Raw genomic sequence first — 25,426 nt, 5'->3', positions numbered from 1 at the left:
CCAGGGGTCAAAGGTGAGAACTAACCCTGTGCAGGGGGCCTTGGGACAGTATTTTACCGATGGTGACCAATCGGAGGGCTGGTAGATTGGCAGACTCAGCAAGGCCATTGCTAGCCTAGGCTGCAGGAGGAAGAGGAGTGGGCACCTAAATGCCAGTGAGGCTGATGGTATCCACAGCTGCAGGCCCACTGATTAGGTCTACAACCTCAGGAATTGGATGGCAGACGCAGAGGCAATGGGAAATAGTCCCGAATCCTGAGAAATATGCATCATCAGAGGATTCTGCCCACTGAGTGCCAAATCTCTGCTTCCGGCTTCTCCTGACTGCAGCTAAACATCCCTTTAATGTAAAACCAAATTACCCAGCTCTCAACTTCTCACACGCAGGGCGGAATTTTCCAGCCCTTCCCACCAGCCGGATCATCTGACCCCGTTGAGGGCAACCCCTCTCATGATGGATTCCCTGGCGGCAGGATGGGCGAGCCACACAAAGCAACACAGATATCGGCGGGAGCAGAAGATGCTGCAGCAGTGAGTGGCCAGATGCCTCAATTGCTGGAAAACACGCCACAGGGCTGGAAAATCCAGCCCATATATATATATATGTTTTGTATGGAGGATTTGGCAGTACATAACTGACAAATTGGCATTTGGGATTGTAATGCTGTCATTTGACAATTAACCTATATATTATGAGACTCGTGCCTATTTCCAACAGGCGTTATGACTCACAACATTGAGGTTTGCTTGGAAATTAGAAAGGCGTTTTGACAAAATAGGCTAATTTTTTTCTGTCATTTTCCGGTGTTTAAGTGAAACCTGGGCAGGTTGGACAAGAAAATTTTTTCCAACTTACCTTTCAAACTTGATATATCTTCGTTTACGTACCCTGAATGTAGTATTTTCCCTCTAACAGATACCAGTGCATTTGTATTATCCGGCTGTGACATAAATACAAAATATTCTAACATTGATGTTTTTCCCTTTCTGTTAGACGCTGGAAGTAGTCAAGTATGAATTGATTGTCCAAGCTAAAGACATGGCAGGCAGTGACGTGGGATTGACAGGCACAGCAACAGCAACTATCATCATTGATGACAAGAATGACCATGCACCAGTATTCACTAAATCTATGGTAAGCAGATGTAGTAACTATTCCATCATTTTGACAGTAAACATTTATCATTGGGTGAATCAGTTAGAAATAGAATTTGATTTTCCATATGTATCATAGAATCCCCACAGTGCAGAAGGAACCCATTTGGCCCATCGCGTCTGCACCGACCACAATCCCACCCAAGCCCTATTCCCGGAACCACACATTTTTACCCTGGTAATCCCCCTGACACTGGTATCAATTTAGCGTGGCCAATTAACCTAACCCACACATCTTTGGACTGTGGGAGGAAACCAGAGCACCTGGAAGAAACCCACGCAGACAAGGGAAGAACGTGCAAACTCCACACAGACAGTGACCCACCCGAGGCTGGGAATTGAACCCGGGTCCCTGGCGCTGAGAGGAAACAGTGCCAACCACTGCGCCACCCCCAAAACTCCACCACCCTGACGTGATTTGAACACGCAACCTTCCGAGCTGGAGTCAAACACGCTACCGTTGCGCCACAAGTGCACACTGTAGCCTCAACACATGAGACAAAAGAGTCCATGGTACCTACTCTGCCACTCAGACAGATCATGGCTGAACTTCGACTGTAGCATGTCTCTAATACTGTGTATACTTCTGTTCCATGTATAAATATTGCAGTCATTGTTACAGGAGCTAAATGCTGAAGCAATAAATTTAGTTAGTTGGCGATGTTTTATGTTAGTGCACACAATTATAAAACTCAACATTCTCAACTAATCATAATTAAGTGCAAACGATTATAAATTTTCCAGCAATTAGCATCTGTCTGCCAAAACATACACATTGGGAACTAATCAATGGTTTCAGGAGCAGGTGAATGGCAAAACACAGATTTCAGGCTTCATCCTCTAATGTGCAACTTTGACAGCGGAGTTTCCTTGCTCTACACATTTATATATACATTTTGTGAGCCACTTTTTTTAAAAATTGAAATTTGCATAAATCTGCATTTTTGTGAACTGAAAGTCAAGATTAATTTTCCAGAAATTAGGTAATGTAAAGAACAATAGTAATTCCTGATATGCTGATAGTGTTAGAGGAAGGAAGGCAGAAGGAGTCTTGTATGAATCATTAACATGGGCATTGGATAGTTGGGCTGTATCGCATGCTTCTGTGCTGTCACCTCCAAGTATTGATAGGGAAGTAATGGATAAAGACATTAAAACGGGATAAAAGCCTCGGATTGGATGGCTTGCACACCAGGGTCCTTGTGGTGTTGAATATCTGAGCACATGTTGTATGCAACACATTGTACTTATTAAATGCTCAAATGTCCAAATGTATATATAGGTTCTTTACGCAGAGAGTGGTTGGGGTGTGGAATGGACTACCTGCAGTGATAGTGGAGTCAGACACTTTAGGAACATTTAAGCGGTTATTGGATAGGCACATGGAGCACACCAGGATGATAGGGAGTGGGATAGCTTGATCTTGGTTTCAGATAAAGCTCGGCACAACATCGTGGGCCGAAGGGCCTGTTCTGTGCTGTACTGTTCTATGTTCTATGTTTGTATATGCATATATATTTTTCAAAAATAAGTCTTCAGAAGAGAGGCATGCAACAGGTCACATTGCTGGTTCTGCATCTGTCCCATTTTAAATTAGAAATGGAATGGCAGTCGCCCCAATGCACTTGTCAAAACCCAGTTTGTAACAAAATTATATACATCCTCATAACCACATTTAGAAGCAATTCCAGGGCACAGAAAGCTTGGTTAGTATCACCGACCTAGAAATTGTATGCTAATCAGCCTTTGCAAAAATGGCTAAGATTACTGCCAAGTCTGTAAACCTACATTACACAGTTGTGTCTTGCTGGTCTTTGGTGTCATTTTGTTTCGAGCATCATCAACATTGTCTGGGTTTTCCAAGGTGCACGGCACCATAAATGTTATGCACACTGTTCCAATCTTCCTCCTCATGAATACAAAGAGGTTCAACTCCTTGAAAATGCAGCATGTTTTCAGCATAAAGCTACAATAGCATGCACATCAATGATTGTTACCACATCCTCAGTCTTTTATCATCCTCCACACACCCATGCATCCTAGAACATTTGTGCACAACTACCATATTCTGTGCTATTACCAGGCAAAACTTTGAGGCATATTACAATATCATTTAAATCAAATTTATTTAATCCTCATTATGTGTGGTCTTCTCAAACTGAAAGTTAAAGGGTGCATCCAGAAATTGATGAAGTCTGTGAACATAGGCTTCTGCTGTGAAGATCTGTTTGCTGCATCTCTGGAGTTGGTCACACTCTCTTCGATATACTGCAGAGGGCAGATGTTACCACATAGGCCAGAGGTGGACTCCTCCACTCTTTCAGGCACAGTGGTAGTCCTTCCAAATGCTCGCGTAAGGCTCGCAGTTTGATTTTCATGGCTGATGCCTGAACTCCAGGGTCAGAATTACACCAGCTCCCAGGAGGCAGGAAGCGGGGTGGAAGGGTCCGGTAAAATCAGGGGGAACTGTGTTGGATTGGCTCTCTAACCGTGTCCCACCATTCGGGAAATTTACCAACACCGGGAATGGGAAGGGGCAGGCCGCCTGCCACAAGGAGGCGGGTAACCAATTTAAATATCCAAAGACCCTGCTAAGGGTCATTTCACCCGGCCACTGGCATTTGCCAAAGGTGGATCTCCTCCTTGCCACGTGGCGAGGCTATCAGCTGAATGGTGGTGGTGTCCCAATGCTAGCCCAGTAGGAATGTTTTAAAGCAGAAAGGGGGCTGTGGGCAGGGAAGGCAGCCCCTTCACTAATTCCCCGAGGACTTCTCCCTCCTTTACTTGCATGTCATTTTTAAATTGTTTTCCTGGTGGTGCTGCTGAGCTGCCAGCCCTCTGATTGGGCCACTTGCTCTTGGGGGCAGGTTGCCATCCTGAACAGGACATCAACTTTATTGGCTGTCACCTGTAAAATTGAGTCCCATTGCCTGTCCTTGCATACCGGCAACTCGCTTTTCCAGCCGGTGTTGGGCCATCTGCCCAAATGGTAAAATTCTGCCCGATAATCTCTGCCCCAGCTACACCCCAGCCAGCTGTCCCTGCTAGCAGGAGATGTTGGTGTCACTGGCTCTGGGTGCATGTGTGGAACTCCCGAACCCATGCAGAGTGCCATTATCTGACATGGTGACTGGAAGGGATACACTGAAGTCCACCGAGAAACATAGAAACTAGAAGCAGCAGTAGGCCATTCGGCCCTTTGAGCCTGCTCCGCCATTCATTATGATCATGGCTGATCATCAAATTCAATATCCTGATTTCCCCATATCCCTTGATCCCTTTAGCCCCAAGAGTTATATCGAATTTATTCTTGAAATCAGACAATGTTTCGGCCTCAATTACTTTCTGTGGCAGTGAATTCCACACATTCACAACTCTCTGGATGAAGAAATCTGATCTGAAAGGTTTACCTCTTATCCTCAAACTATGACCCCGAGTTCTGGACTCCCCCACAATCTGGCATTGTTTTCCCCAAAAAACCTTGTCTATGTCTCTTTGTAACCTACTGTGCCACTGAACTTAGTGTCATCTGATACATATTTGTTATATATTACTGTATATATACGTACATTATATATATTATACACATGTATATAGATATATATATATTTATATACAGGTATATAGATGGATACTTGTGTGTGATATGTATAATATAGACACACACACAAATATATTGTTATGATCGTTGCTATGAGAACACTGGACAAGCCAGATCCAAACAAGCATTGTTAGGTTTTGTCTTGACAGACCATTATCGTTTCAAGAATGTAATGCATGGAAGAACCAAAGATAAGGAAATAACAAGGAGGACTCTGAAACACCAAAAAAAAATTTGCTGTACAAACTTGATCAAGACAAATACAAACAATAATGCAAAATGGGTATACTGAGTTTATAAGATAATGATTCTAAATAATACAAGCTCCTATTTTAAACTCAATCCAACTAACATGGCCCAGTTTAAAATTTTTATTGTGGCTTTCATTCTGATTGGCTTTTAAACATACTTTTCTCCAGGAGGCCATCCCTTTTTCTCTGGGTCTGGCTGCACAGGTCACAGCTCAATTCAATGGTTCATTCCTACCAATATGATCTCCTGGTCCAAGTATAGGCATTGTTGATAGTCACACGCTGTGACCCACCAAACACATACAGATGCTCCCTTGGCACCTATTCCCTACCTGGACTTCTCTCTTTACAGAGCTACTCTACAACTCCCTTTTTTCCCGTCCAAAGATGCACAACTGAGCTGTCTGGTTAAGCACATCAGACTGGATGTCTGCAGCCTCCAGATCAGCTCCTGTTACACGTTTTCCTGATGAGAACCCCACCAGCTTTCCTTTTAGAGAATAGCTCCACCGACGGCAATTTTCTCCATAGCAAACTCAGGGCTTTCTTGCTTCTAAAAGCCTCCCAGCTGGGTCGAAGTATCAAGCATGACTCATAAACACATAAGGCACACTAAACCAAACTAAAAGTAAGCAAGCCCCATTTCACCTTAAACTGAAACCAAAACTCTACATTCTCAACCCATAATGGAGGTAGTTTTAGTGAAAAGTCCTTGAGGGTAGATCATGACACCATTTTTTACCATCCACAAGTTGGAAAATGTTTCCTTTAATCCCTATGTTCGATCTGCTACGTCTCAACCAACTACCAACCCATGTCATAATGTTGTCTTCAGTTCCATTAATTTTTAATTTTGCTGAAAGTCTCTTGTGAGGAAACTTCCAAGTAGTTTCTGAAAGAGCGTGTAGACAACATCTATATATTTCCATGTCTAACATGCTGATGACAGTCTCAAAATATTGGTCAGATATGACCTACATTTCACAAATCCTTGCTCTTTATCAGCTCAATTGCCTAATTGTCTAATTATCTGAGTGCTCAGTCACTTTGACTCTGAGAATAGATTCTATTAAGTCCCCTACAATTGCTATTAAGCTGATGTTCTCCCCTCTCTCTTTTAAATAATGGACTGATGTATCCAATTTTCAACTCAAAAGTATATTCCCTGAATATCAAGTGCCTTAGAAATTGTGACTAATGCATTTGGTACTGAATACTCGCATGTGGTATGCCCCATCATTTTTCCTTTAGATTTTTTAAAACTTATATTAAATCTATTAAGTTCCTTTCTTGACTTCTTTTTTTAGGCTCCCTTCTACTATTGGTAATTTTTTCCTCGTCCTCCACTGTGAAAATGGATGAAAAGGATTCACATAACAAACCCACAATTTTCTTATGTTATTACCTGCATCAGACATTAAAGAATCCATACTAACCATGACCATTATTTTACCCTTAATATATTTCTAAAAGAATCATTGCCGATGGGCTTAATATTCCTCGCACGTTTTTTTTTAACATCATATTCACTTTTGTTGCTTTTTATAGCTCCCCCAGTCCACCGGATTTCCACTTTCCCTTGCACTTCTTCAAGACATTTCTTTTAGATCTACCTCTTGCCTCATTAGTTAATCGTGGTTGCTTAACTTTTCAAGTGGAACTATTGCCTTTTGGGGATATGCACTGCTTTTGTCTGAGTCCAAACACTTCACTGAAAACCCTTGTAGGTTTAGCTTTTGATAGTTCAGCCAAGTTTACTGTGGACAATGTATTCCTCCTCTGTTTAAAGTGTTCTGCATTTTTGCTAAGGTGAATGAAGGAACATGAGTTACATGCACACACCCTGTTCTTAGGTAAACTGACAGATTCTCCTTCCTGATAGGCATGGCTCTACGTAGACCCATGATCTCCAAGACTTCTGGCTTGACACGGGAAGGGACAATTATGTTGCTGACTCTTCTCATTCTATATCCTCTCCCTTTTCTTATGGGCTGTCTTGACCCCCAGAATGAAAGAGTGAGAGGCAGTGAGTATCTGTAAAAAAGGTCAGTGGAGATGTACAGATAGTACAGGAATTGAGAAGTGAAGCTTCAAGATGGAATGAAGATGGGGAGTTGATGAATTTCAAGGCAGGCGAGTGTATTGCGACATGAAGATCAAGTGCTGGGGGGAATTGGTGGTTGTGGAAGTGCTAAGATGTCAATGGTGTTATTCTACAGTGTGAAAAAAATGGATGAGTGTACTTGGAATGAGACAGAAAGTTTTGCAGTATGCTCCGATGAATGTTAAATGCTGAAGGATGTAATGAAGAGAAGGACATTATTGATATAATAGGGTGAAAGGAGCATTGTCAAGTGCTGTTAAGAGAAGCAGAGAGGTGAATGGAGAGCTGTTCTCACACTTGCTGCTCTCATAGGAACATATTAGCAACAGAAGTAGACCACTCATTCCTTTGAGCCTGCTCTGCCATTCAATGAGATCATGGCTGATCTGACTGTAACCTCAACTCCACATGCCCACCTTCCCGCAATAACCTTTCATCCCCTTGTTTGTCAAGAATCTATCTAGCTCTGCCTTTAAAATATTCAAAGACTCTCCTTCCACTGCCTTTTCAGGAAGAGAGTTCCAAGACTCTCAACCCTCTGGGAAGAAAACATTCTCCTTATCTCTGTCTTGAATTGGCAGCTCTTTATTTTTAAGCAGTGGCTCTAATACTAGATTCCTCTGGAAGAGGAAATGTCCTCTCCTCATGCACCCTGCCAACATCCATCAGGATCTTATATGTTTCAATCAAGTCATCTCTTATTCTTCTAAACTCCAGAAGTTACAAGCCTAGCCTGCCCAACCTTTTTATCGTAGGATGCCCTGCCCACTCCAGGTAATAGTATAGTAAAGCTTTGTTGAATTGCTTCCAAACCATTCACATTCTTCCTAAAATAAGGAATCTCTTTCTATGTTAAACCCAGTAAGTAGTCTCACAACACCAGGTTAAAGTCAGGTTTATTTGGCAGCACGAGCTTTCAGAGCACCGCTCCTCCATCAGGTGGGGCAAGATCTGACTTTGTAACAAATGCCTGCCCCAGACAAAAGAAGGAAGAACTTGCATTCAAACAATGGGTGTGATTTCCCATGCAATCTGCTCTGTGTTTTGCAGCAAAGGAGGCACTCACCTGATGAAGGAGTGACACTCCGAAAGCTTGTGCTACCAAATAAACCTGTTGGACTTCAACCTGGTGTTGTGAGACTACTTACTGTGCCCACCCCAGTCCAACGCCAGCAACTCCACATTATGTTAAACCCAGATTTGGGAGTGATGCTGAAGATGCTAACCTGCTTTACTGTGGCCTTGGGAATGGTCATGGTCATTTATATTGTTATGCGTTACGTGTATTGTGGAAGCCACATCTTCCTGCATTGCAACAGTGGCTGCATTTCCAAATACTTTCATTGGCTATGCAGCGCTTTTGAATGTTCTGAAGTGCTGGAAGATATTGGCCGGAATCTTCTGGCTGTTCATGCCGGCGGAATCTCTCAGTGCCGCCAATGGTGTATCCCCACCTTTCCTGGTTTCGAGGGGTGCATTCAACGGGGAAATCCCATTGACAACAGCTGGACCAGAAGATCCTGCCACGGAACAATGCCAGGCTGCCTCCTTCCCTACGAAACATGTAGCAGATTGTCTGGGAAATCACACCCATTGAATGAATGCAAGTTCTTCCTTCTTTTGTCTGGGGCAGGCGTTTGTTACAAAGTCAGATCTTCCCTAGATACATGAGTGGCGTATTTTGTTTCCAAAAGCGGTCTGTGCATTTTACCTTTATAGGAGTTGTGTCACGCTGGCCTATATATTCTTGTATGATGGCTGGACCCAGTGGACCCTTGTGAGCTATTCTTTAATTTTGTGTACGGGTTTATTTCGTTCCTCCAAGGAAGACTGCTAACATTAAAGGAGGTGACATTTGGTTTGAATTCTTAACCTGCTTTATTCCACGGTGAAGCAAGAGACACAGGGTCACAGTTAGTGCTTAGTCCAATTGATCTAACTCTGTAAAAAAATGCTAAATTAATTAAAGTTCTCTTTCCTCAAATTACGAGGTCACGTTACTTGAGTAAACCAGAATAATGTCTCTGTATTCTGCCCTATACCCTGGGCAGGACCTCACTCCCAACATTTTCCCGTGTTTATTTCCAACTTTCGAACACACTTTTCTGCCTGACTGACCTCGTGGTTGCAATTGGTTTCACAAGCCTTTCTCTAAGGGCGAGATTCTCTGACCTCTCCACAGTGACTTTCTTGCGATAGGCTGGCTATTGGCTGGCTGCGGGAGCTTCTGGTGGCATTTCTTGTTCATCCCGACTTGCCCTCAGGGGACCAACGTCTTGAACCCCTGGCAGGTATCGACACAGTTATTTGATGCAACAGTGGGCCATTTGAAAGGATAATGGAGCCTAAACCATGATGGTTTGTGACTGTAGCCACATATAGATCACACCAGACAAGGAAAGCAGATTTTAATTTTTTTTCCACAGGATGTGGGCATCACTGGCTAAGCCAACATTTGTTGCCAATTCCTAATTGCCCTTGGGAAGATAGTGGTGAGCCACTTTCTTGAACAGTTCAGGTGGTGTAGGAACACCCGCAGGAAGGTTAGGAAGGGAGTTCCAGGATTTTGACCCAGTGACAGTAAAAGAACAGAGATATATTTCCAAGTGAGGATGGTGTGTGACTTGCAGTTGGTCATGTTCACATGCATCTGCTGCTCTTGTCCTTCTTTGTTTGGAAGGTGTCTTCAAAGGATCCTTGGTGAGTTGTTGCAAAGCCTCTTGTAGATGATGCACGCTGCTGCCAATGTGCATCAGTGGTAGAGGCTGGAGAGGGTGCCAATCAGGTGAGCTGCTGTTTCGTGGATGGTGCCAAGCTCCTTAAGTGCTCTTGGGACTGCTCTTATCCAGGCAAGGGGAGAGTATTCTGTCACAGTACTGACTTGTGCCTTGTAAATAATGGACAGTCTTTGAGGAGTCAGGAGGAGAGTTAATCGCCACAGAATTCCCATCCTCTGACCTGCTGTCCTGCTCTTACAACCACTGTATTTATCTGGCTGGTCCAGTTCCGTTTCTGCTCAATGGTAACCTCCCGGATATTGATAGTGGGGGATTCAGCAATGGTGTTGTCAGTGAATGTCAAGTGGACATGGTTAGGTTCTCTCTTGTTGGAGACAGTCATTACAAAGAACAAAAAACAAAGAAAATTGCAGCACAGGAACAGGCCCTTCGGCCCTCCAAGTCTGCACCGACCATGCTGCCCAACTGAACTAAAACCCCCTACCCTTCCGGGGATCATATCGCTCTATTCCCATCCTATTCATGTATTTGGCCAGATGCCCCTTAAAAGTCACGACCGTATCTGCTTCCACTCCCTCCCCCGGCAACGAGTTCCAGGCACCCACCATCCTCTGTGTAAAAAACTTGCCTCGTACATCTCCTGTAAATCTTGCCCCTTTGCACCTTAAACTTATGCCCCCTAGTAACTGACTCTTCCACCCTGGCAAAAAGCTTCTGATTATCCACTCTGTCCATGCCCCTCATAATCTTGTAGACTTCTATCAGGTTGCCCCTCAACCTCTGTCATTCCAGTGAGAACAAACCAAGTTTCTCCAACCTCTCCTCATAGCTTATGCCCTCCATACCAGGCAACATCCTGGTAAATCTTTTCTGTACCCCCTCCAAAGCCTCCGCATCCTTCTGGTAGTGTGGCGTCCAGAATTGAACACTATATTCCAAGTGCGGCCTAACTAAGGTTCTATAAAGCTGCAAAATGACTTGCCAAATTTTAAACTCAACACCTCAGCCAATGAAGGCAAGAATGCCGTATGCCTTCTCCACCAGTGTTGCCACTTTCAGTGACCTGTGTACCTGTACACCCAGATCCCTTTGCCTATCAATACTCTTAAGGGGGTCTGCAACTTGCTGTATATTTGCTTTCTTTATCAGACCTTCCAAAATGCATTACCTCACATTTGTCTGGATTAAACTCCATCTGCCATCTCTTTGCCCAAGTCTCCAACCGATCTATATCCTGCTGTATCCTCGGGCACTTACCTGGCATTTGTGTGGTGTGAATGTGTGAATGTTACTTGCCAGTTAACAGCCCAAGCCTGAATGTTGTCCAAGTCTTTCCGTTTATGGGCATGGCAAACTGATAGCTTTAGGATCACTTTTATGATATCAGCTTTTTTTTCAAAATATTTCCACAAAATGTTTGAACTGAATTCAAATGCTCAACCTGTCATGTTGGTAATTGTGCTGGCTTTCTCTAATTATTAGTTCAAGTCTTTGAGTTAATCGTCCAGTGACATGACTATGAGTAAATATATCCATAAATTGACAGTGCTTTGTAAGTGACAAACAGGGTGACTATCATTGTAATTATGTAGCAGAACTTCAGTTTTAACATCAGACAGCGATTTGAGTGTTGCAATGCTCTATTAGTAGTCCTCTAAATTTACCTCCGGCCTCTACATTTATTGTGCTAGCTACTGCAAGGTTCAAATATATATTTAAACAATTACAGTCTTTTATTCAAGGTCAACTTTTTCTTCTGTTTCTAGCCCCTTAATTAAATGCCCACACCCCTTTAAAACTTTCCATCAGCCTTTCTCAGAAGCATTGAATATCTTACTGCCCCCACCCAAGAGTTTCCCATGTCAGGCCCATATAAAGGCAGGACTTTTCTTTGTATTCATTCGCTAGACATGGGCGTGGCCAGCATTTATCGCCCATCCTTAGTTGCTCTGGGAGGGCAGTTGAGAGTCAACCACGTTGCTGTGGCTCTGGAGTCACATGTAGGCCAGACCAGGTAAGGACGGCAGATTTCCATCCCTAAAGGACATTAGTGAACCAGATGGGGTTTTCCAACAATCGACGATGGTTTTGTGATCATTAGTAGATTCATAATTCCACATATTTTTTATTGAATTCAAATTCTACCAGCTGCCGTGACAGGATTTGAACCCGGGTCCCCAGAACATTAGCTGATTTTCTAGAATAATAGTCCCGCGATAATACCACTAGGCCATCACCTCCACATCTCCCATCTTATCCATCATATTCACCTGTGGCCTACGCCACAAATGGATTTGGTTGGATCAATATTATCCACCTGCCTTCAATATTGATTTCCATCATTCTTGAATGAAATACCTTTGAGCAACAGAGTGCTATAATTTTGGAGAAAGAAATCCAGAAATATATGTTAATACACAGCATACTGCACAGGAATAGGCACTTTCATGCCATTAGTCCGTGCTGATATTTATGCTCTACTTGAGCCTCTTCCCATCTTTCCTCATCTAAATCTATCATTATCACCTTTTAGGCCTTTCTCCCTCATGTGTTTGTCCAGCTTCCCCTTAAATGCATCCGCAATAGTCACTTCAACCACTCCCTATCGTAGCGAATTGCACGTTCTCACCACTCTTTGGGTAAAGAAAGTTCTTTTGAATTTCTGATTAGATTTTTTGCTGACTTTCTTATATTGATGTGTTACAATCTGGTGAGGGGCCGTTAACTTTTAAAAATAAATCCAAATGTCTTGTTTTAACTAACAGAACTCACCACAAGATTCCACTTTTTTTTTAACAAAGCAACCTTTACCTTGAATGAAGTACTTAAACATGCACTATTAACTGAATATGGGTTATAGCTATATATGTTATGCACTCAGGTTTACTTTCTGCTTCCCCCAAGAATTTTCTCTTAAGACCTATCAATATTAAAGTAATTTACTCCTGTATGAACCAGTCATAAGCATGCCAGAGTCCTCAGGAGAATTATCCTTAGCTCCAGCTATTCTAAGAGGTAAAACTTTCATTTCCTTTTGGCTAAGATCAAATGTAGTATGGTCGGCAGCCCATGGTCGGCCGCACTTGGTTGAAGTCATTAGGTTACACTGAAGCTTCATATGTTTCATATGAAGCAATTTTTTAAAGCGGCATCTCGGCCTTTTGGCTAAGATGCAAATGAGCTCAAGTCTTGGAGGAGGAACCTCCCCCTTCTCCAATCAGCTTGGCTCATGTAGATCAGGCCCAGGACAGGGTGGTTTGGTCGCTCGCCCTGTCTTGTCAGCCTGGATCTGAAATGTCTCAACTTGTTGAGACTCTGAATTGGATTTGATTTGATTGAATTGGAAAAGTATTTTTAAAAAACTTTCATTTGCCATCTCGTGACTGTGGGGGCCTCAGTCCCTTGTTCTGGTCATGTTTCCAATACGTTCAAACTAACTTGCTGGTTACTTTCATTTACAATTGGACACTGTAAGGCCCACGGTAGATTTTCCCACTTGCTTCAAACTATGTCATCTTCCTACACAAGTGATACAGTGGTTAGCACTGCTGCCTCACAGCAGGGACCTGGGTTCTCCCTGTGTCTGTGTGGGTTTCCTGCAGGTGCTCCGGTTTCCTCCCACAGTCCAAAAGACGTGCTGGTTAGGTGCTTTGGCCATGCTAAATTCTTCCTCAGTGTAGCCGAACAGGCGCCAGAGTGTGGCTCCCAGTCTCCAGACTTCAGAGAGGGGAAAAGAGAGGCGCTGCTCTCTCTCAGTTCAAAAACAGCCACTCAGCTGGTTTTCTCTGTGTAAACCTAGTTCCACCCAGTCACCCAATTGTCCTGTCACTCGACCTAATCAAGTCCTACTCTGCGAAATCCAAGGGGAAAACACTCAAAACAGCATTAGTTCAGATTAAAACAAACATTCTAGGGGATTTTCACAGTAACTCCATTACAGTGTAGCCTACTTGTGACACTAATAAGTAAACTTCCAGCTTCTGTTCCTTATAAGATTCAAGCTGAGATTAAGCCTCACCTGCTTTTCACACAGTCAGTGACAAAGTTAATGTTTTAAGCTGCTGATAGTGCAGTTTCGACTATTTCCGATTTAATTTGGCTAACTTCTCTCAGTTGACTGGAAACCACATTAGGTCCAGCCATCTCTTTAGGTGTTCTGGCAATCCCTGAAGCCCAGCATTTTAATTGCCTTAAATTCACAAAACAATAACATTTCCAGAGCAATATTATCTGTAAAATATTAACATGAACCATGAACTAGGTATTCACAACAGATGGCCTCTAAGCATGTTCCCCCGCAGAAGAGGAAACATTCTCTCTGTATACACTCGATAAAAACCTCACACTTTCATATTTTTAAAGCCCTCTGTTCGGTCACCACCCCCCCCTTCTCCACCACCCCCCCAGCCTTTCAATCCTCTTCTGATATGTATACCCACACATTTCGGGTATCATCTTTGTAAATCTTCTCTGCACCCTCTTCAGCATCTCTGTATCCATTTACGTTGTATCTTTCTTCTAATACTATAGAATGCCGCATTAAAAAGTGTCCTTTCTCATTTTATATTCTGGTATGAGATGATGCGCAAGAACCTTCCTTCAGGGTAGTGTGTGAGAGCTGGTCATTTTTATTCACATCTATGACCTATTGGTGGCACGGTGGCTCAGTGGCCAGCACTGCTGCCTCACCATGGACCCGGGTTCGATTCCCAGCTTGGGTCACTGTCTGTGTGGAGTTTGCACATTCTCCCCATGTCTGCATGGGTTTCCGCCGGGTGCTCCAGTTTCCTCCCACAGTCCAAAGATGTGCAAGTTAGGTGGATTGGCCATGCTAAATTGCCCCTTAGTGTCAGGGGGATTAGCTCGGGTAAATGCATGGGTTTATGGGGATAGGGCCTGGGTGGGATTGTGGTCGGTGCAGACTCGATGGGCCAAATGGCCTCCTTCTGCACTACATGATTCTATGATTCTATGGCCTGGGCTGATGTCTATCCCTGACCCTTCAGAAGATGGTTTGCTCTGCCTGGCAGTGGTAAAAGTCTTGGGCGAATGCACATGAGTGAAAACAAGTGTACACACATACTCCTCCTAATAGATGTAGTCCTGCAGGACAAATTGGTGTGTAAGCAACAACCTTGTTGAGAGAGCACAATGTGTGTTGGCTGCTATGATCCAGGTCAGAAAATCCGAGATATTTTATGAAGTCAGCCTCGACCATAAGTTTTGCACTTTGAATTTGGCTCGGGTAAGCATAAGATGTTTCACTCCTGATATGATTCAAACGACCCACTAGGGAATTTTTATCAATCAAAGTTTATTTAAGAATACAGTTAACATATGGAAAGAAAATTAACAATGACTTTTACCAATTGCAAACCAGAAAAAAAACCAACCACGATATTATATAAACCTTAATAACTAAATGCACTATTCCAACACAACAAACCTCCTTACAAACATACACCCATCCCAGATTTAGCACAGAAAATAAGAATGCTCGCGTGATCTTGCAGCTCTGCAACACCTGCTGTGAATTAGTCCTTTGGTTGGAGAATTGAAACTCTGGCTTCTCCGTTCTGGAAATCCCAGGATCTCGAGGTAGAGATCACTGCTGACATCTAGCTAGCAAACCACCAACAGTAAAATTTCCACTCCAGGAAGGCAAAAAAATCTGCTTCCAGCGAGCCGGCAGAATGTATAATATCAGGGAGAGGGATAAACACACTACCTCCAGCCTGGAGTTCAAACACCTTCTAACCATCCAGCAACCAGAACTGAAAATAAAAGAACTCTTGGGAGAGAAAAAATGTCCCACCTGATCTATCAATCAATCTTCCCACAACAATTCAAAAAGGGTCATAAACTCCCAGATAGTGCTTTAGGCCCAGATTTTTTTTTAAAACCCCATTTAAATCATTTAAGCAGCAATAAAAGATGCCACTACAGAATCTCACAGTAACTTCATTGCAGTGTTAATGTAAGCCTTACTTGTGACTAATAAATAAACTTTAAACTTTTAGACCTCATGATGCCAATAACAAAAACAAACAACAGGCTTGCTTACAAACTGCAGAGAAGATGATTAAAAACACATTTCTTAAAGTAGTGTCAACTGGCACAATCACAGAATACTACAGTGCCGAAGTGGCCCTTCGGCCCATTGAGTCTGCACCGACACATGAAAGGTCCTGACCTGCCCACCTAATCCCACTTGCCAGCAGTTGGCCCATAGCCTTGAATGCTATGGTGTGCCAAGGTACTTTTTAAAGGATGTGAGGCAACCTGCCTCCACCACCTTCCCAGGCAGTGCATTCCAGACCGTCACCACCCTCCGGGTAAAAAAGATTTTCCTCAAACCCCCCAAACCTTCATTTTTAACTTGTGTCCCCTCGTAACTGACTCTTCAACTCAGGGGAACAACTGCTCCCTATCCACCCTGTCCTTGCCCCTCATAATCTTGAACATCTCAAAATAAGAGATGGTTTTCAGCCACGAAATTAGATCTTTTCTTTGTAGCTTTCATTCTGCCTTTGAAAAGTTTTCCTGATTTGGAAGTGGCCGACGCTGATGTGAATGCATGAAATAAGAAGTGCTTCACCCTTTAGGGCATATGCCCTTCATCTTGATGAGCGTTAAATTTCGTGCAAAAAATAAAATACCTTTAAATTTTCTCTTCCGAAGTCTTTCATACATAGCATTGAATTGAAAGTGCTGGTATTGATTATTCACCCATGCACAGTAGCGCGATGCTATGATAATCCATTTGTACACATCACCTCAGCAGAGCTGTTCAGTTTTGTCAAGGTAGATTCACAAGCAGAGGAAAAAAGTCATTAAAAAGATGTCACTTCAATAACTAGTGCTGGAGCATGAATTACTAAAGCAGATAGTGCCCACTGTGTGTTTTAGACTTAAGCATGTATAGTGCAACCAACTGATAACCACTTATGGCTTTGTTATATTTCTATTAAACAATAGCTGTTCGGGCTGTGTTGGTGGAATATATATCAATGTCACTTGCCACTGATTCCAAAATGAAAAGCAATGATAGGAAAGTTAAATAGACATTCATCATTTACAGTTGAGTTATTTAAATAAGTCTGTATTTTTGACCTTCAGATGTTGTCCAAATTTACATTCCTTTGTATTAATTGCTTTACAATAAATCCTCATTATAACGATTCGTGGCATTTTTGTAACTTGGAAAAAGCTGTATTTGGTCAAGGCTAAAGTGGTCCCAGATTGCTTGGAACAAAGTCTTCTTTGCATTCTGACTGAACATCCAGGCTATGCTGTAACAAACATTTCTATAGATCTTAGAAACTGCCCATTCGATGTTGACCTCGGGACGAATATAAGAAAGATTGATAGCTTATCTCCCAGAATACTGGTAGGATTTGCTCAGAAGCTTCCAATCAAATTGAGGCTACACATAATCCTTTGCCTTTGGGGAATGGTCTTCCTCAACATGCGCACATACACGTGCGTGCCATAGCGAAATACTAAAAAAACAACTAAACTTTTTGACTTCCCCATCAAGTTTTGCTGAGAGGGCCCACATTCTGTGCTGCTGAAACATTGGCCAAGCTAAATTCACCCTCAGTGTACCCAGACAGGCGCCGGAGTGTGGTGACTCAGGGACTTTCACAGTAACTTCATTGCAGTGTTAACGTAAGCCTACTTGTGCACTAATAAATAAACTTTAAACTTAAACTGAAAAGCTTTGAAAGATCTAAGGACAGCATTAGGACCAGATTAGCACATATTAAGTTAAAGTTTATTTTATTAGTGCCACAAGTATGCTTACATTAACACTGCAATGAAGTTCCTGTGAAAATCCCCTAGTCGCCACACTCTGGCGCCTGTTTGGATACACTGAGGGAGAATTTAGCATGGCCAATGTGCCTAACTGGCACGCCTTTTGGACAGAGTAAACCGGAGGAAACCCACGCTGACACAGGGAGAATGTGTCGACTCCGCACAGACAGTGACCCAAACCAGGAATCGAACCCGGGACCCTGGCGCTCTGAGGCAGCAGTGCCAACCACTATGCCCCCCCGTTTGTCCCTAATTAATTATTAATTAATGAGGCTGCTGCCTGAGGCAGGTGAACACACGGCTCACTTAAAAGGGCCCAGTTAAGGAAGCAGTGGCTGGGCCAGTAAGCATTCCTGTGGCCATTTTTACTGCGTACCTGGCACGGGTCAGCAGGACAAGGTGGGAAATCCCACCTTCCAGAATGCTGGCACTGTCTTTAGTCTTTTCTTTCCTAATGCCTACAATTCTATCCGCTGCCTCTCACACCGTGCAGTTTTAGTTAGGAATGTTGTGTTGGTGAAAAAACACAAATCGCCAGTTGGCTGTACTAGAAAATTGTAAAAGAAGATAGTACCCTTAAAGAATTCTCCGATGCTGCTGCTATCAACCATCAAGTCCCATCGCCCTACTCTATAAAATAACACTGCTTTAGATCAATACTTACAAAAAAAGAGAGAAATGCTTTCTTCAAACCCAGTGGCGAGGCAGGAGAATAATATTGCTTTAGGCTACAGTCTTCTTGGATTTTCTGAATATTTTCTCCTCTGGACCTGTACTAATCTCATGGGAAATTAAGCAACTGAGTGCTCTCCAAAGGTGGTGGGATCATGGGAAGAGGGATTGCACAAAGACTGCAGTCAGAGGAATGGAATGTTTGGTGGAGATACAGGGCAGGAGGTGATTGCGGAGATGGAGTAGAGCTGAGGACGGATTTAAAGATGACAGATTTAATGAAGGATATGGAGCTCATGCAGATTAGGGGGATGAGAGTGATAGGTGAGTGGGACTTGGTGTAGGACAGGATTAATGCAGCAAAGTTAATGAATAATGGATAGCAAAGATAAGGGAACAATTTAACTGGAGGCGATAAATGCTTGCATAACAGCTGATGAAGGGATTGAGGTAGGGTGGAGCCATTCAGTGCTATGGATGTGAGAGTAAGCAATTAATTGGATAGCTGGATGATGGAAGGATTGGAAAAGGATGTGGGAGGATAAAGAGATACAGAGCAGGGAGGTTAAATGCAAGTTGCATCAATTTATTCTCCACAAACTTAAGCGAATTGAAAACTTTGCTAGCCATATGCTAACTCATTCATCCACCACCCCAATGCTCGCGAAGTTACATTTGCTCCCAGTTAATGAAAACCTTGATTGTAACATTCTCATCCTCCATAGCCTTGCCCCCTCCCTATCTTGGTAACCTCCTCCACTCTCCACAACCCTTTAGAGATAGCTGCATTCCTCCAATTCAGGCCTCTCAATGATTGTGCAGCCTTCAGCTGCCTTGGCCCTAAGCTCCAGAATTTTCCTCTCTAAACCTCTCCATTTGTCCTTTTTTTATCATCCTTTAGGAACCTCCTTAAAACCTATCTCTTTGACAAAACATTTGGTTACCTACCCTAATATCTCATTATATGACTTTGTGTCAAATTTAGTGTGATAATGCATCTTGTAAGTGCCTTAGGTTGTTTCACAATGTTAAAGGCTCTCTGTACAGGTGCAGTTTATTTTTGTTGACTATGTGCTCATAGTCATGGGTTGGGGGTGCTAAATACTAACACAGATTGGCTGGGCTGCACACCCTGCATTCATGTTAAAACTTGATTGACTTGGACATAAAAGTTTCTGGGATACAATTCAGCCCAAGAGAATGGAAAGTGGTTGCAATCCATGGCAAGGAGCGAAGTTTGTGGGGGGGCCTGTGGATGATGACTTTGGTCTTCTACATGTTGATCTGGAAGAAAATGAGATTGGGCAGCTATTAAACAATCAATTGTCGCAGAGACAGCAAAGGAAAGTCCAGAGAAATTAAGAAAGAGGGAGAAACCTGAGTTCAATTAGTGAACATGTAGGGGCTGCATCCTTGTGGGTGGCACAATGGTTAGCACTGCTGCCTCACAGCGCCAGGGACCCAGGTTCGATTCCTCGCTTGCGTCACAGTCTGTGCAGAGTCTGCATGTTCTCCCCATGTATGCATGGGTTTCTTCTGGGTGCTCCGGTTTTCTGCCACAGTTCGAGGAAAGGTGCTGGTTAGGCGCATTGGCCATGCTAAATTCTCCCTCAGTGTACCTGAATAGGCACTGGAGTGTGGCGACTAGGGGATTTTCACAGTAACTGCATTGCAGTATTAATGTAAGCCTATGACAGGCTCCCTTTGGGTGGAGGGGACATCCCATCAGGAGATTGCCATGCACATCAAGTAAGCACTGAGCCAAGAAAGTAAGTGGAGGTCTGGATGGATTAAGATCCCGCCATGTTGAAACTCAAAAAAGACGAATTGAGTTCTTGGAATCCTAAGTTTGTACACAAAGTCTTTTGCCTTTAATTATATCAGGGCAGCGTTTACTTAACATTATACGGCGGCATTTTATCCACCCACACCAAATACTTCTCTTGTAAATTTAACTTCCATCATGACAGTTGCTGTTGGCCGACCATTTCCATAGCACCCATTCAACCTTCTCATTTTAATATATTGTGGAACTTAAATGTCACATCAGACAAAGAGACTTAAACAACATCAAGGTCCAATGTCAAGTTTCATCCCAGAACATTAACATTGATGTATGCTCACATATTTCACTGGCTGGGAAAGTCGCACTGCATTACATACAACATTGTCGACTTGCAGCCCAGGATTCAAAGAGGCAATAAATTGAGTTATGTAGAAAGCATTTTACATTTACACTCCACCTGTAAAGATTAATGATGAAAAGAAACTGTACTCCTCAGCATGTGTGAGAAGTACTGAGAGTGAAAATGCAGTCGGAATGGATTGCCAGTGTTACATCTCAGATTAAGTAACAAGGACTGGGCTAGATTACTCGCCTGTGAAACATCTTTGAAAAGTTTTACTACATTAAAGGAGGTATTTATATGCAAATTGCTGTCGTAAGATTCTACATTTTATAGCCTCCTCCCCTTATAATGTGTCCTAGTGAGAGAAATTACTTTGGATTACGCATGACAGCTTTTCAAGAAAAATCTTTTTTGTGTGTGTGTCTTTTGGTCATTCTAAACTTCATTGTTTCTGTTAATATATTTTGCTTTATTAAAATAGTTATGCATTTGAATGGTTGTATTCTGTGGTGACTGAAGTGTGGCATGATCAAATTTAGTTACATGATGCAGGTCGGGATGGTCAAAACATTTAAACAGGGAGATAAGAAACGAGAGACCAGTGAGCCTAATGTCAGTACTGGGGAAGTTGCTAGAATCCATTATCAAGGATTTCATGACACGGCATTTGGAAAGCAGTGGTATAATCAGACAAAGTCAGCGTGGATTTACAAAGGGGAAATCATGTTTGATGAATATACTGGAGTTCTTTGAGGATGCAACTCATAAAGTTAACCAAAGAGAACCAGTGGAGGTGGTTTATTTAGACTTTCAGAAGGATTTCGACAAGGTTTCACAGAGCAGATTACTACCTAAATTTAAAGCACATGGGAATGCGGGCAGTGTCTTGAGATGGATGAGATGGATCCAAAGCTTGTTAGCAGATAGGAAGCAAAGTGTTGGCATAAATGGATCTTTGTCCGATTGGCTGGCAGTGACTCGTGGGTTACTGCAGGGATCTGTGCTCGGACCCCAATTGTTCACATCATATATTAATGATTTGGAAGAGGGAGCTTAATATATTATCTCCAAATTTGCAGATGATACAAAGTTGAGTGGGAGGGTGAGCTGTGGGGAGGATGCAGAGGTGCTTCAGTGTGATTTGAACAGGCTGAGTGAGTGGGCATCTGCATGGCAGATGCAGTATAATGTGGATAAATGTGGGGTTATCCACTTCAGCAGCAAAAATACGCAGGAGATTATTACTTGAATGGATATAAATTGAGAGAGCTGGATTCTCAGCAAGACCTTGGTATCTTCGTGCATCAATACTGAAATTAAATGCGCAGGTACAGCAGGCAGTAAAAAAGGCAAATGGAATGTTGGTCTTCATCGGGGGAGGATTTGAGTATAGGAATAGGGATGCTTTATTGCAATTGTACTGGGTGTTGCTGAGGCCATATCTGCATTCTGCGCAGTTTTGGTGTCCTTATCTGAAGAAGGATGTCCTTGCTATAGAGGGAGTACAGTGAAAGTTTACTAGGCTGATTCCTGGGATAACCTGTCTGTCATATGAGGGGAGACTAAATCGGTTAGGATTATATTCATTGAAGTTTGGAAGAGTGAGAGGGGATCACATAGAAACTTAAAAATTCTAACAGGGTTCGACAGGGTGGATTCAGGAAGAATGTTCCCAATGTTGGGGGAGTTCAGAACTAGGGTTCATAGTTTGATTTGATTTGATTTATTATTGTCACATGTATTAACATACAGTGAAAAATATTGTTTCTTGCACACTATTCAGACAAAGCATACCGTTCATAGAGAAGGAAATGAGAGAGTGCAGAATGTAATGTTACAGTCATAGCTAGGGTGTAGAGAAAGATCAACTTAATCAAGGTAAATCCATTCAAAAGTCTGACAGCAGCAGGGAAGGAGCTGTTCTTGAGTCGGTTGGTACGTGACCTCAGACTTTTGTATCTTTTTACCCATGGAAGAAGGTGGAAGAGAGAATGTGGTGCGTGGGGTCCTTAATTATGCTGGCTGCTTTGCTGAGGCAGCAGGAAGTGTAGACAGAGTCAATGGATGGGAGACTGGTTTGCGTGATGGATTGGGCTACATTCACGACCTTTTGTAGTTCCTTGCAGTGTTGGGCAGAGCAGGAGCCATACCAAGCTATGATACAACCAGAAAGAATGCTTTCTATGGTGCATCTGTAAAAGTTAGTGAGAGTCATAGCTGATGTGCCAAATTTCTTTAGTCTTCTGAGAAAGTAGAGGCATTGAGGATAAAGAGTAAAGGGTAAACCTTTTAGGATTGAGGTGAGGAGAAATTTCTTCACCCAGAGAGTGGTGAATCTGTGGAATTCACTATAACAGTAAATGTTGTGATTTCAAGAAGAAATTAGATAAAGCTCTTTGGGGCTAAAGGGATCAGCTGAACGGGGGAAGGCGGGATCAGGATATTGGATTTGATGATCAGTCATGATCAAAATGAATGGCAGAGCAGACTCAAAGAGCCGAATGGCCTACTTCTGCTTCTATATCCTATGTTTCCAGAACACACCTTGGAATCTTCTCCCAAGCAATGCTCGGATGCCTTGACCAAGCATCCACATCCAGGATTTTAACCTCTCTTTTTGATATTCCTTTGCCCTGGATTGCCACATGCATTCAAGCTTCCACACAATTTCTCAGGTACCTAGCCATACCAACAGAACATCAATGTTTCACAGGCTGTATTAAAGTGTCACCAAACTTGGGATCACCTCATTGTATGGCTTCTCACTAGCCTCAGTAAGGAGTCTAACAACACCAAGTTAAAGTCCAATAGGTCTATTTGGTACCAAATGTTTGCTACCAAATAAACCTGTTGGACTTTAACCTGGTGTTGCTAGACTCCATACTGTGTTTACCCCAGTCCAACGTCGGCAGCTCCACATCATTCTCACTAGCCAACATCTTCAGGTCTGCACCTTGCAGCCCTGTCTTTAACTGGGAGCCTCTCTCTGCTCCTTATCTTAACTTCCTTTGACTTCACAGTCTTCCTGGAACTTTTCTCTCTCCCATTCACTCATTTCTGGAACTTTCTGTTCTTTAGCTTGGGACTGGCTTTCTGTCCCTGTGCATTATCTTGCCTGTTCTGACAGTTTCTGTGAAATGCTTCTTGCCTCTGAGTTACCAGGTTCCAAACTGAAGTTCAAATGCTTAAGCTTTTCAGTATGGACTTCAGGTCACTAACAGGTCAGTCTTTTTATACCCTGTGTTTGTCTTAGTCGTAAAACCTGCATTATAATGTAGGCAATGTTTAAAGTGAAACTAAACCTACAGATTTGCAGACACCTTTTTTAACATGAAACTAAACTGAAGCTAGTAACCCTCTCTTACCATGCAAATACAAAAACAGAAATTAAGTTTACTGACACTTGTACCTTTTTTCTAACACACAGTATAATTATAAATTACTTAAACTATCTCGACTTCCTAACATACATCATACTTCATAGAATAATAAAATCCACACCATGCCAAAGGAGGCCATTCGGCCCATCGAGTCTGCCCAGACCGCAATCCCACCCAGGCCCTATTCCCATAATCCCACATGTTTACCCTGCGAATCCCCCTGACACTAGGGTCAATTTAGCAAAGGCAATCAACCTAACCCGCACACCCCTGGACTGTGGGAGGAAACCGGAGCACCCAGAGGAAACCCATGCAGACACGGGGAGAACGTGCAAACTCCACCCATACAGTAACCCGGGGCTGGAATTGAACCCGGGTTCCTGGGGAGGCAGCAGCGCTAAACACTGGGCCACCGTGCCACCCACAATTACTTATCCTGAATATTAGAGTACAAGGTACATATTTTAATTTGTTTCATCTTTCTGAACTTGTATCGTAGAATTTGCATTTGTTTGTTCAAATCCCATGGAATCCTGTGGCTTCATTCCAAAATCAGGCGTCTTGAATGTTAGCCTTTATCTATTTTCCACAAAAGTTCATTGGTCCCTAACCAATCTCCCACCACATTCTAGGGTCTAATCAACGATCATAACAATACACAAAGCTCGAATCGAAACAATCAGCTTCTACATGGATTTGAATTATTGCCAGAAATTTCTTAATTTGGCTGCATATTGACCTGATCTTAACGATTGAAGACATAATGAGGAGTGAAAGTGTTTAAAAGATGTGGTAATCTGTTTCCATGTAAATTACTACATAGGTTTTTCAGAGAAAATGAAATCCAACACCAGATGTACATAAAGTAATAAATTCTGCATTCATTGCAACAGCAAATGAAAATAAATTTGTTAAAGGTCAATTGGATTTCAACCACACACAGGTTGATTTAGTCTTCCTTTTTAAATCAAGTTCAGAGCTTGTCAACTCCCTCAAAAAATGATATTGAGGCACAGAAATTTCTTGCCATCACATCCATTTTACAGCCTTAAATGAACTCCTAAACATCCAACAGTATGCACATGTTTGTGGGCTGAATGGCCTTTTCTGCACTGTAGGGATTCTATGATAATAATAAATTGTGAGCAGGTCATAATTCTCGTGACTCCCTCTAAGCCTTTTCCAGTATCTCTGTAAAAAAATGGCAGGCACGGTGGCACAGTGGTTAGCACTGCTGACTCCCAGCTCCACGGACTCGGGTTCAATTCCGGTCTTGGGTGACTATTTGTGTGGGGTTTGCACGTTCTCCCTGCCTCTGCGTGGTTTTCCTCCGGGCACTCCGGTTTTTTCTCCCACAGTCCAAAGATTGCAGGTTAGGTTGATAGTTGATGCTAAATAGCCCCTTTGTGTCCCACGATTAGGGTTAGATGGATTAGCAATGGGAAATGTGTGGGGTTATGGAGATAAGGAGGGGCTGAGGGCTGGGTAAAATATTCTGTCAGAGAGTTGGTGCAGATGCAATGGGCTGAATGGCCTCTTCTGTACTGTAGGGATTCTATGATCTGCACTGGAATTCAA

At 42.8% G+C, this 25,426-nt stretch overlaps 1 protein-coding gene across 2 annotated transcripts in view; it reads left to right on the top strand.

The window, feature by feature from the left end:
* The window catches only part of cdh13 (cadherin 13, H-cadherin (heart)), a 1,022,665-nt gene that overhangs the window by 845,560 nt on the left and 151,679 nt on the right, over window positions 1-25,426 (top strand). For both annotated transcript variants that reach the window (XM_078210633.1, XM_078210635.1), the window contains exon 8: window positions 995-1,135. In XM_078210633.1, the coding sequence (XP_078066759.1) occupies window positions 995-1,135 (141 nt within the window). The remainder of the gene's footprint in view (window positions 1-994; window positions 1,136-25,426) is intronic.

The sequence above is a fragment of the Mustelus asterias genome, chromosome 4 (assembly GCF_964213995.1).
Source record: "Mustelus asterias chromosome 4, sMusAst1.hap1.1, whole genome shotgun sequence".
Lineage (NCBI taxonomy): Eukaryota > Metazoa > Chordata > Chondrichthyes > Carcharhiniformes > Triakidae > Mustelus > Mustelus asterias.
The sequence above is the reverse complement of the archived record's forward strand: the minus strand, read 5'-3'. Positions and strand labels throughout refer to the sequence as shown.